We start from the raw sequence: 13,185 nt of genomic DNA on the forward strand, positions 1-13,185 counted from the left end.
GGTCACACAGCTGGTCAACGGAGGAGCACGTAACTGCTAAAAAGAATAACCACTAACATTGCCAAGCTATTCGTTAAGATAGGTCAATAACCAATGCAAACAGTGGTATAGGACCGCATCATCTAGCTCAGTGATTCCCAACTGAGAGCAATTCCTGTGCCCCTCCCAGAAGATACCTGCAATATTTGGTGATATTTTTAGTTGTCACAGCTGTGTGTGTGTGTGTGGGGGGGTGCTACTGGCCTCTGTAGAGGGCAGAGGGCAGGGATGCTATTACACAGCCTACCATGCAGGGGGCAGGCTCCTCCGCAAACAGTGATCTAACACAGAATGTCAGTAGTGCTGACGTTTAGGAACCCTGACACAGACACTACTATCTTAACTATTCAGAGCCTTAAGTATTTAGAACCCAGCTGATGACTCAGAGCCCCAGGATCTCTGACTCCCAAACAGGTAGCTTACAAGTGGGACAAAACAAAACAAAAACACTCACATAGGTTTTGTCACCAGAAAGCAATGACCTGAAGCCGACAGCCCCAGGCGCATCTGCCTGGTGAGGCAGGTAAGCTGATTACAAGCCTCCAGTGGGCTGCTGTGGCCAGGTAGGTAGGAGAGGGACAGAGCATGACACCTGGTAGAGGTCAGAGAGATAGTCCACGCAGGGGTCCCCAAACTTTTTACACAGGGGGCCAGTTCACTGTCCCTCAGACCGTTGGAGGGCCGCCACATACAGTGCTCCTCTCACTGACCACCAATGAAAGAGGTGCTCCTTCCGGAAGTGCGGCGGGAGGGGTGGGGTGGATAAATGGCCTCGGGGCCGCAGTCTGGGGACGCCTGGTCCACAGCCAGAGCTGCCAGTATAAGGAAAGGAGAAAACAGAAACAAGAGGCGCTTGCTCTCTGCAGCCCTGAGCAGCGACCTCGGCTGTGCCAAGCCCTGGGAGGGGCTGTCACACGGATGGACACAGTCCCTGGATGGTGGGGACACGGGAACAAGCAGAGATGGCGGCCAGGAGATGCAGAGGACCCTCCAAAGCCCTGGGAGAAAGGGCAGGCCACCCATAGCACACGCTGCATCTTGTATTACTGAACTTCCATGAATGCTTTTTTTTTTTTTTTTTTTTTTTTTGTATTTTTCTGAAGCTGGAAACGGGGAGAGACAGTCAGACAGACTCCCGCATGCACCCGACCGGGATCCACCCGGCATGCCCACCAGGGGTGACACTCTGCCCACCAGGGGGCAATGCTCTGCCCCTCCGGGGCGTCGCTCTGCCGCGACCAGAGCCACTCTAGCGCCTGGGGCAGAGGCCAAGGAACCATCCCCAGCGCCCGGGCCATCTTTGCTCCAATGGAGCCTTGTCTGCGGGAGGGGAAGAGAGAGACAGAGAGGAAGGAGGGGGGGGCGGGGGTGGAGAAGCAAATGGGCGCTTGTCCTGTGTGCCCTGGCCAGGAATCGAACCTGGGTCCCCCACACGCCAGGCCGACGCTCTACCGCTAAGCCAACCGGCCAGGGCCCATAAATGCTTTTTGTAAAAAAAAAAAGGGGGGGGGGAGGGGGACCTGAGACTGTCAGTTGAAGAAGACAGTGACAATGAAAAACTTGGGGCGGAATTGTCCCAATATAGTATCCTACATAAACTGCAAAATAGCCAAGCAAGCCAAAGGGGCTTAGCTACCATGAATAGAAACAGGAGGCAAGAAGCTGACCTGAGTATTTCTGCTTTATTTAATCTAATAATCATTTTATTTATATAAAAGACGAACGATGCACAGTATGAAAATAAGTGCTTGAGACATTTGACATAAAAAGAGTATATAGCATTCACATTCCTATTTTAATACATGAGTACGGCTGAAGTGTTCCATAAAAGAATAAAACTTTCCCTTTATGTATAGTAGTAAAAAATAAAAGTCAGTATTTTTAGGAACTACAGAAAGTTATTCCTTGGTCTTCGTCTTGAATAAGAAGTGAAAACATAAACAAAATAAGCCACAGTATTATCTGATACTACATTCCAGTTTATGCTGACAGTGACCCAGAAGGGAGTGATGAAGCTCTTTTGAATCATTCAAGGACCAGTATTCTAGAACTTCACCACTAGAGGTCAATGAGTAACAGCTATTGGGACGGTGTCAACAGCCTTATTATAGTGCACAGAGTTTCTGGGCACTTCCACGGTATTGCAGCCAACCTTACCTTAACCCTCCTCAGCCCACCCCTACAGGGCCGGGTGCCTAGAAGTTCCACCTAATCCCAAACTTCAGCATGTCTGCTAAACCCCGATGAGATGAGATCTTCCAAAATCCAAACAGACCTGATTTGCTCGCTGCTGGTCCCTCTCTAATATTCCTATTTGGCTGAAAATAAGTAGCTTCAAAAAATTTTAAACAAACAAACAAAAAACAGAAAAAAAGAGAGAGAGATTATTTGCAGCATTAACACTTGTTTGTGGTTGAACGAGTTTCCTATGGCGTATTAAAGCTCATTCTTTGTTCTTGTCCACGTGGACGCAGATGTCCTACCAGCAAATGGGACTCCTGTGGCCCACATGCAAAAATCCTCACTAGGAAAGTCTGCAAAGGTTGGGAAGGCTGGTAGGAGAGAGAGAGAGAGAGAGAGAGAGAGAGAGAGAGAGAGAGACGGGTATTTGTGATGAAAGCTTCTTGGCAGAAAGGCTCCCCTCCCTAACACAGAAGGGAAGGCTCTTAATATATAACAAAAGAGACCTGGGTTAACCGGGACCTCTTCATAGAGGTCCCCTTTAGTAAAAAGAAAAAGAAAATAGGCCATCTTCAAATGTTAACACCAGATCGAGGAGAGGGAGGCAATCAAAGGCAAGATATATATACAGCCAGAAAATGACTGTTAGAATGCACATTTCTTACAAGGGACCTTGGTCAGGGGCGGGTTTAGATTCCCAGACCGGGGGGGGGGGGGGGTAGGCAGAAAACGCTTAAGTCACGACATGAGGCAGCTTTCTAAGTGTGTCCACGCTTTCATTTTATGAATGATGTGGGTTAGAGGGAACTGGAAAGCATCTGCTAGCTATTCTCGTGAGAGGATCCCAAGATTCTGTCTATGTGCATGCACGCACGTGCATGCGTGTGTGTATGTGTGTGTGTGTGTGTAAAATGTCCAAATATTTTTAAAGTGGCTCAATTTTGTTAAATGCAGTGCTGACCAAATAAAACCTATATTCAGAGTGCCCAAGAAAACAGTCCTGACTGGGGCAGCTGCTCAAATCCTTTCCACCAGCGCGGAGCAGACTCCCGCACTCAGGAGCCCAGAGCGTGGAACGTACTGGCGTTGCTTAGAAAGCTAGAGGCTCCCACCAAGCACGCTGAACGAGTGAACACAAGGAACCCCTGGGAGACTCGATCCTTTTTAGGAAAGGGAGAAGGGCTGGGAAGGGATCAGAGTAACATAGGTGGAGGGGGATGAAAATATATCTGTATATGTGTGTCTATGTGTATATATGTATCTTATTAGTAGACGGTGTGGCAATTTCACAGATAAGGCAATTTGTCCTGACTTTTCTGCAGCCTGTGAAGGAAAAAAAATGGGGCTCAAAACGTTTAAACTACAAGAGATGGGGCAAAGTTTCTGAGCTGGTTGAGGAAGGTGGTTTCACAAGCCAGGTGTGGGGCTTGAAGCACAGGTGAACAGTCCAGGAGAAACAAGGGCACCCAGAAACCCCAGGATCCGGTCCCCAAACAGTGCGACTAGAAGTAGCTCCAGGGCCAGGTGAGGACCCACACACAGGGAATTATATTGCAAAAGCGGGTGCCAAGTGGCCACAGCAGACTCTGAGACGTGGAGCCTCTCTCCTAATGCCAAGTCCCCCCTCGTGCAGTCAGAGAACCATCCATCCCATGTGTGATTGTCAAGTGCTAATGTCCTGGATCCTTTCTTCTGCAATCGACTCTGTGGCTCACCAATCAAGCCAGTTTCCTGGGAATAGCTGATCTTTTTCTGCATCTCTTTCCAGAGTATGGCTATATATATATAGATATAGACATATATAGATATATATATATAGATATATATATATATATAAAACATAGCTATTCCATATTTATATACAGGCGTTAATAAAGTGCAAATGTTATTAGCTATAGTAAAAAAATCAATCTCATTTCCTGAGGAACCGCTAACACAGCTTATCCTATGACAACGTCAAAGGCATAGAATGCTCCATGTCACCCGCTCCCTGCCGCTGCCATCTCAGCTCAATCCCACGGCTTACAGGGCGAGAGCGGGCCCTGGTTTTCCAGGAAGCATCCGTCGGTTTAGGGGCAGCTTCCCGCTGCCTCTGTTCTTTGGTGACACGGGCGGCCTCTCTGGACTTGGCCCAGCCTTCCCTGGAAGAAGCTATTTGGTAGTGCCCAGCGAGCCATCCTCGGGAATCTTCTCCTCCGAGCAGCTCCTCCCGGAGAGTCTGTCCAGGTGCTCCAGCTCGCTGAAGCGCTCGGCCACGCACTGCGCCGTGAGGCGGGCCTCCGGGTCGTGGTCCCAGCACTCGGTCAGCGTCTCGCACACCATCTGGATGCCCTGCAGAGGAAGAGAAGGCCACAGGCGGCATGAGCGGGCGGGCGGGTCGCGGGCTCCTGGGAGGGCGCGTGGCCCACGGACCTTGTTCCTGCAGTGCAGGCCGGGCGAGCGAGAGCTGTGCATGGGACATCTGTGCATGGGACATGTCCTGGCAACAGCGCTTCCCCAGCGGGCGGCTTGGAGGGTGGCCTGGGGACCGAGCGGCAGGCTGTGCAGGCAGCCCCGGACACCCGCTCTTCCTATCCGCTCGGGTGCCTTTTCATCACGTAAGTCGGGGAATGGAGAGACGCAACGAGGACCCTCCAGGAGGCTTCTGGAGCACAGCAGCTTCCCCGAGGCCTGACAATTCCCCTTGGGTGCCCGACACCACTTCCCACCTTTCTCCGTGTCTAGAGCAGTCTTTTAGCCCGTATTGTTCAGGGCAGCTGTAGGTTCATAACAGAACTGAGTGGAAAGTACAGTTTCCACATCCCCCTGACACCCCGCCCCCACCCCCCTCACAGCGACATCTTGCACCTGTGTGGTACATTTGTCAAAACCAGTGAACCAACGCTGACACATGACCCAAGGACCACAGTCTGCATTAGGATACATGCCATGGGTCTGACAAATGTTGATCTCCCACGCTAGTATCCCACATAGTAAGTTCGGTGCCCGACAAGTCCCCTGTGCTCCCCCTGGTCACCCACCCTCTTCCCCCCCCCCCCCCCCGCAAGTCCCAGGCAAATACTGATTTTTCTACTGCCTCTGTGGTTCTGCCTTTTCCAGAATGTCTTATCACTGGAATCGTGTACACACACACACACACACACACACACACACACACACATTTCTGAAGCTGGAAACAGGGAGAGACAGTCAGACAGACTCCCGCATGCGCCCGACCGGGATCCACCCGGCACGCCCACCAGGGGCGATGCTCTGCCCCTCCGGGGTGTCGCTCTGCCACGACCAGAGCCACTCTAGCGCCTGGGGCAGAGGCCAAGGAGCCATCCCCAGCGCCCGGGCCATCTTTGCTCCAATGGAGCCTCAGCTGCGGGAGGGGAAGAGAGAGACAGAGAGGAAGGAGGGGGGGTGGAGAAGCAAATGAGCGCTTCTCCTATGTGCCCTGGCCGGGAATCGAACCTGGGTCCCCCACAAGCCAGGCCGACGCTCTACCGCTGAGCCAACCGGCCAGAGCCCACATTTATATTTTAACAGGACCAATTTCCCCAGTCGGAGAAAAGTCCAGGTATTAGTCTGGTTTTATTTTGGGATGTATGTCTACACGTTTTGTGGAGTGATTTAGTAACAACTGCCAAAGGATGCCCTCTGTGCCTCTTCTCCGACATGAGGCTGGGCCCTATGAAACAGCTGTCTGTGTAGGAATGACCCGCTTGACGCGGGGCCTTTTCAGAGGGTTCGATCTGACCCCGTAAGGGCCCCATTCAACAGCCCCTTCCGGGAAACCTGCCCAGCAACATGGCGAAGGTCCTCTTTCAGGGCCCTACATTTGGTTTGCATTGCAAATACTTTCGCTATCATTTCAAGTCCTGGAAATAAAGCAGGCAGGTGACAGCCTGTAGGCAGCCACAGTGTGCACTCCTGACAGTGACAGGCTCAGCACTGTCACCTGTGGCGACCCCTCACACAGGTGGGTCTGGCGGGGCAAATGAATCCCAACGCTTTCCTGAAAACCAGCACTTTCCTCATACTTGGTAACTTTTCTAACACACCCAGGTGCCTCTCCCTCCCTTCCCGCCCTGTGAGTGAGCTCATGATGTTGAATTAATTGTATAATTCACCTAATTGACGGTATTGATTGATGGCCCTGTTAAAGAGTGGAGTGTTATTGTTGGTACACAAGTAACATTTATTTTATTCTGACACTGTAATTACAGGCAGTAAATTAAATTAAATATTAAGCATTAACTTGAAATCAATAGGGCAACAAATCTCATTAAGAGAAAAAATGTATTATGCAAATTCTTTCCAGAATTTTATCATCATGAATAATGGCTTCATTACAAGAACTGTACAGCTTAGGAGGCAACCGAGTTTGAAAGGAGCAACACGAGGGTGTTGCTGATGAACGCAGAGCAGTCTGGCATTGTCCGAGTCAAGGAGGCCTTGCCCGAAGCCCCAGGGAAGCGCTGGGCTATCATGGCCGGGTCACATTCCCCTGACTTTATTAGGCTCTGTCCTTGGACGTGGCCCCAGGCCAGGATCCGCACAGGCCCGGCTTCCTGCTCCATCTGTCTTCCTGGTCGTGCCTGACCTGCTGTTTCTGTTTCTTATCTGAACTCGCCTTGCCCGTAGGAAGGCCCGTGACTCAGCCCCAGCTTTCACTGGATCAGGGAATTCGTCCAAAGGAGGCCACGGAGGGCTTCCCGCCATGGAAAGGACAGTCTCGGTGACACGGGGCACACAGTCCCCTCCCGTGCTTCCTCCGCGGCTCTTTCCGGGGTGTGTCACACAGCCCCCCTGCTCTCACAGCCTACCACTCGGTTCTTTTTCTCTGACTACTGCCCTCGTCCAAACGCCCCAGCCAAAGCAGTCGGACAGGTCTCCCTGCACGGCTGGAACGACTGCCCTGCTAAGGATGGCTTTACCTACCCTTTCTTGAAAAGAAAAAAAATAACTAAAGGAAGCCATTAGGATGTTCCCAACAGACAGATTTTGTTTGTTCTTTGCAGTTCTCTCTGCTTTCGTTCTTTCACTCCTGATGAGTCGGCCTCTTCCTCAGCTCCAAGTGCACCGCCTGCACATGGCCCTGAGCACACATCTGCACACGGCCCTGAGCACACGCCTGCACACGGCCCTGAGAACACGCCTGCACAAGGCCCTGAGCACACATCTGCACAAGGCCCTGAGCACACGCCTGTACACAGCCCTGAGCACACGCCTGCACACGGCCCTGAGTACACGACTACACACGGCCCTGAACACACATCTGCACACGGCCCTGAGCACACATCTGCACACGGCCCTGAGCACACGCCTGCACAGGGCCCTGAGCACACGCCTGCACACGGCCCTGAGCTCATGCCTGCACAGGGCCCTGAGCACACGCCTGCACAGGGCCCTGAGCACACATCTGCACACGGCCCTGAGCACACGCCTGCACAGGGCCCTGAGCACACGCCTGCACAAGGCCCTGAGCACACATCTGCACACGGCCCTGAGCACACATCTGTACACGGCCCTGAGCACACGCCTGCACACGGCCCTGAGCACACGCCTGCACAAGGCCCTGAGCACACGCCTGCACACGGCCCTGAGCATACACATGGCCTTCTCCTCTTGGTCCAGCTGGCTGACATACTATGCTTTTTTCTCTCTGCTAAGTGTTTCCTTCTACACTTGTTCAGAAGAGAAGATTTGGAACCCAAAAGGGAATAAAACATAAACTCCCTATATAAAGGTCTAAACCTGAATGGCAGAGGCTACAAACAAAACACTTTAACTGGAACCCAAGGGGCTTGGACAATGTGACAGATGCTCTTCAAATTATTATGTGTGAGTCCTCTTTGAACGTCATATCTGCCCACCAGTTGGGACTTAAAATAACAGGGTCAGCCCTCTTGACTGAAATTCTGAAATTTTCTTTATAAACAAAACCTAAGTGGATCCCAGAACACAATGGAAACTGCCCTCGGATGGAAGCCCCAATAGCCCGGAATTCTCTCCTACCTAAGACGTCACCTCAGGTGCCCCTTTCATAGCAGTCACTCCTTACCTGGTGGTTGAGCCAGGAGCTGGGAATTTCTGGTCGTCCCCGATCTCTCAACACATTGTCCTTCATGCTTTCGACACAGGGATGCTCCCGCACCTTGGAACCAAATGGAGGCTCATAATCTTTCACTTCTGTTAAAAAAAAAAAAAAAGCAAACACAGGGTCGCTGAGAAGGGTGTGTGCAGCCTGGGGACATGAGCATGTTGGGAGGTCTGGCTGGACAGCACAAGGCACTGAGTGTCAGTATGTCCCTGATGGCTCTGAGCGTAATTTTTTAATAATTGTGTGTTAAAACAAGAAGGAAGGAGTGATTGTGGAAAAAGCCTGAGAACTGATTATTGAACGCTTGCTATGTGCTAAGTATTGGGCTAACAACTGGGGCCAGTGTGGAGAGCAAGACCAACACGGTCACTAAGCTTACATTTTAACACAGGCATTCTCAGTGGGGTGATGTTGCCCCAGTGGAGCAAAAACCAGGCCAGTTTCACGTATTAGACTGGTCTGTAGGCCTACAAAGGCCCACAGGACACAGACAAATTTCTTATGTGGTGTTAAAGATCATGGTTATGCAGCCTAGAAAGGAATGACATTCTGATACATTCTGATACATGCTACAACGCAAATGAACCTTGAAAACTTGAAGCTAAATGAAATCAGCCAGACAGAGGAAGATAAATACTGTATGATTCTACTTATATGAAGTACTTGGACTAATTCATAGAGAAAGAACACAGAACAGTGGTCGCCAGGGTAAAGAGGTGAACGGTGAGTATTTAGTGGCTTACCGAGTTTCAGTTGGGGAAGATTAAAAGAAAAGGTTCAGGAAATAGATAATGGTGACTGTTGCACACTATCGTTACTGCTAGTGAACTGTACACTTAAAAATGGTTAAAAGTGGTCAATTTATGTTACGTATACTTTCATGAGAAACATTAAGGAAAAAAAAATGTCTACAAAGGCTCCTTAGGATACCAATGATGGAAAAAAAATGCTATTTAGTAAGATGACAGAGGGGAGAGATTAATAATAACATAAACAAAATTTTGAAAAGTAATTTTCCCTCAATGAGACCTGCTATAAAATAAATAACAGAAGAGGATATATCCCTTCGCTAGGGCTTTCGGTTCCAACTAAAGAAAATTTCTTTAGAGGAACTTCCTTGAATATCCCCCACCCCCCACCGCCAGGCCATTCTAGATTAGATGTCCTGGGTAGGGCTCTAGTTCAGTATATGTTATATTTTAATATAATCGCCTGCTTATTCTTCTCACCCAACTAGACTGTGCACTTTTGAGAGCAGATATGGAGTTCCTTTCTCATTCTTGTATTCCCAGCACCAGTGAGAGGGCCTCCCATACAATAGGCTCTTTTTTTTTTTTTTTTTTTTTTGTATTTTTCTGAAGCTGGAAACGGGGAGAGACAGTCAGACAGACTCCCGCATGCGCCTGACTGGGATCCACCCGGCACGCCCACCAGGGGCGATGCTCTGCCCCTCCCGGGCGTCGCTCTACCGTGACCAGAGCCACTCTAGCGCCTGGGGCAGAGGCCGAAGAGCCATCCCCAGCGCCCGGGCCATCTTTGCTCCAATGGAGCCTTGTCTGCGGGAGGGGAAGAGAGAGACAGAGAGGAAGGAGAGGGGGATGGGGTGGAGAAGCAAATGGGTGCTTCTCCTATGTGCCCTGGCCGGGAATCGAAACCGGGTCCCCCGCACGCCAGGCCGATGCTCTACCGCTGAGCCAACCGGCCAGGGCCTACAATAGGCTCTTAATAAATGCTGCAGTGAGCAAATGAATGAATGAGTGAGTGAGTTGTAGATCCCGTCCAAAGTAGCGATGCACATCCTCTGGTTGAATATTAAAACAGCACACTAATTCAAGTGGATAGACTAAGATGCACGTCAGGAGACTCAGGCCAGTTTAGAATAGAGAAAACATTCCAGGACTAGAACACATCTGAGCTAAAAAGAGGAGAGAGAGCGGGAGTCAACATTTTTCTCCCCAGGAAGTGGGACCTTTGACCTATAGCTTTAAAATAATCCTGTTTAATGAGTAAAACTTTTACTCATTTGCCCTTGCAGGCTAAGAATTGAAGAAGCTTTCAAGGCAAAATGACATCTTGAAAAGGGATGGCTTGTTCTTGTTTGTTTATGTGGGATTCTTCCCCCTTTCCCAGAGCCCTGCTTGCATACTTATCTTCTTCAGGCTCACGCAAAGAGAAGCTGGCAGGGTGTTTTCTTTTCACATAGTTTGAAATGTGGAGAAATCTGGAATGAAGACCTCCTACCACATTGAGATAAGCACCAACCACCCTCCGTGTCCATAGCACGTAACCCGTACTGCTCTGGGGGTGAGATCTGGATGCTGACTACTTGCATGCTGTCATTATTTCCTTCTTCATTCTCTTTTCTTCTACCAAACTGTAAAGTCCCAAGGCAGAGGCTAAGGTCTGTGTCCTGCAATTCCCCACCCAGTGCCTGAAACTGTGCCTTATATTATACATAGCAGGCATTCGATAAATAGGAGTTGGGTTGAATTCAAGCAAAAGCAAAGGACTGAGAATCAGAGCTGGTTTTCAGTAAGGGTAACCTCATTCTCCTCGTTTAGAAGAGGAAGGGGCTGGACGGAATGACGTTTATGTCCCCTCCAGAGTGATCTTGTAATCCCATCTAATCAAGTAATATGCTGTCCTCTTAGTGCCAGGCCTTGAGCTATGTACACTACACTATACTACACTACATTATGAGAGGATTTGTATATGATCTAAATTGCTCCTTACATAATGTGATCAGTCCACTGATTCTCCATTTCCAACTGTTGTTGTTGTCGTAGCTGGTGTGGTTGACCCCCTGTCTAGATCCCTTTACTAAGCCTAGGGTACCAGACTCCGGCTGCCTGCCCCAGGTGTTGAGTCCTAAGGGCTCACACTGTTAGCCTTCTCTGGAGAACTGCCCATGGCTGATGAAGCTACCTGCCATGGAGATTTCCAGAACATGACAGCCTTGCCCCAAAGGGAAGCCTACAGCCAATGGCAAATAATTGTGGAAGTTTCAAGAGTCTAACCCTCTTGCCTCTGAGGGGGAAAAGCTGGTGCAATTCATGTCCAGAGCTCCCCACAAGGCGAGGCTGAGGCTGGACCTCTCCAGAAACTATAGGTCTGTGAGCTCCTCCCCCTTCCTGCTTCTCTCACCCCTTCTCATCAGACCCTATTCTCAAAAGGCCATTGCACAAATATTTTTGCATTAGTCTCTACTTCTAGTCAAGCTGGCCAGGAAGTACTTTCTCCTTTCTCCCTACGTCAGTCTCACATCCTCCGACCAGTTGCAAAGCCACCGAGGAAGCCTTAAGGTGGCCTCCTCTGTAGAAACTGAAAGTACTAACCCATCACCAGTTCCCACAGCATGATGCTCAGAAGGGGGAGGGGTGGGGTGACCACAATCAGGGGAGAAAAATGCTGAGCTTAGAATCAATCCCAGATTTTGACCTCACGGTTGAGATTCCTTGAGAACAAAGAAAAAAAAGTCTCCATAGTTGAGATTAGAACCCAGGGACAGTTTACTTCATTGGAAGTACTAATCTTCCAAGTCACAAAATCACAAGCGGTTGCTTTAGTGATGAGCTCTATGCAGTCCGTGGGGAATGGGTGAGAGTTGGGAGAGAGGAAGGCATTGGACATCAGGAATGGAAATGCCTTTTTCTTTCTTCTTGAAGAAAAAGTAACGAATGCTTCTGTGGCACAGCAGACAAAAGGTCTGCTTCCCCAGAGCAAAGAGAATTTTCCCTGAATTGCTTCCTACTTTGCCTAAAACCTTGGGAAAGCTGTGAGATTCCCTATTATTTGCAAAGGGTATGAGGCCTGCCCTATTCTGGCTGTGAGAGATGATCTAGGGAAGGATGGTCAGGGGTAGCCCGAAGGGGGCCGGCAAAGAGACAGACTCTCTGAGCCACACTGGTGGGGGGTGGGGGGGGGAAGAATCTCTGAGTCTTCTGCCTCCTTCCAAGTTCAAAATAGACAAATCTGGGGAGATCACCGTTTGATCCAAACTGCCATACCCCTTGATACTCAAGTAGTCTTTCAGGTCAGGGATGGAGATGGGGCCTTAAAGTCTGTGCCTGTTTTAAGCTGACTCTTCAACTCTGAGGAAATGTGTCATATTTATATTCTATATATTTTCTCAAACATGGAAGTTTGCTTTTTGTCTTCTTATGAATTTCTGCAATTCCTCTTTCTTTGCTCTTCTCCCTCATTTGGAAATCCTACTCCCACCATTTTCTTTTATCATGCCCTATAATATGTATAAAGATGACCTAACGTGTCCATTTGCCATGTTAGGCCACCACCATAATGTTGGATTGTGGCAGTCATAAAAAGCACCCTCAGGGCCCTGGCCGGTTGGCTCAGTGGTAGAGCGTCGGCCTGGCATGCAGGAGTCCCGGGTTCGATTCCCGGCCAGGGCACATAGGAGAAGCACCCATCTGCTTCTCCACCCCTCCCCCTCTCCTCTCTCTCTGTCTCTCTCTTCCCCTCCCGCAGCCAAGGCTCCATTGGAGCAAAGTAGGCCCGGGTGCTGAGGATGGCTCTGTGGCCTCTGCCTCAGGCGCTAAAATGACTCTAGTCGCAACAGCGCGATGCCCTGGATGGGCAGAGCATCGCCCCCTGGTGGGCATGCCGGGTAGATCCCGGTCCGGCGCATCCCAGTCGGGCGCATGCGGGAATCTGTCTGACTGCCTCCCCGTTTCCAACTTCAGAAAAATACAAAAAAAAAAAAAAAAAAAAAAAAAAGAAAGAAAGCACCCTCAGGCAGTATGGCCTTTTTATTTTTTATTTTTGTCCTATATGGCTAATAAGGCTATGCCATCCTTGGGCCTCCATCAGAAGGTGGAAGAGGACCACTGAAGGACATTATGCAGGAGGCCTTTTCC

General features: G+C 49.8%; 1 protein-coding gene across 1 annotated transcript in view; it reads right to left on the reverse strand.

Moving 5' to 3' along the window:
• Positions 1 to 1,700: 1,700 nt before the first annotated feature.
• The window catches only part of TGFBR2 (transforming growth factor beta receptor 2), a 96,567-nt gene continuing 85,082 nt past the window's right edge, over positions 1,701 to 13,185 (reverse strand). The window contains exons 6-7 of the mRNA XM_066352148.1: positions 8,270 to 8,397; positions 1,701 to 4,551 (exon numbers count right to left, since the gene is read on the reverse strand). Of these exons, the coding sequence (XP_066208245.1) occupies positions 4,372 to 4,551; positions 8,270 to 8,397 (308 nt within the window). The 3' untranslated portion in view covers positions 1,701 to 4,371. The remainder of the gene's footprint in view (positions 4,552 to 8,269; positions 8,398 to 13,185) is intronic.

This window comes from Saccopteryx leptura, chromosome 10 (assembly GCF_036850995.1).
Source record: "Saccopteryx leptura isolate mSacLep1 chromosome 10, mSacLep1_pri_phased_curated, whole genome shotgun sequence".
NCBI classification, from domain to species: domain Eukaryota; kingdom Metazoa; phylum Chordata; class Mammalia; order Chiroptera; family Emballonuridae; genus Saccopteryx; species Saccopteryx leptura.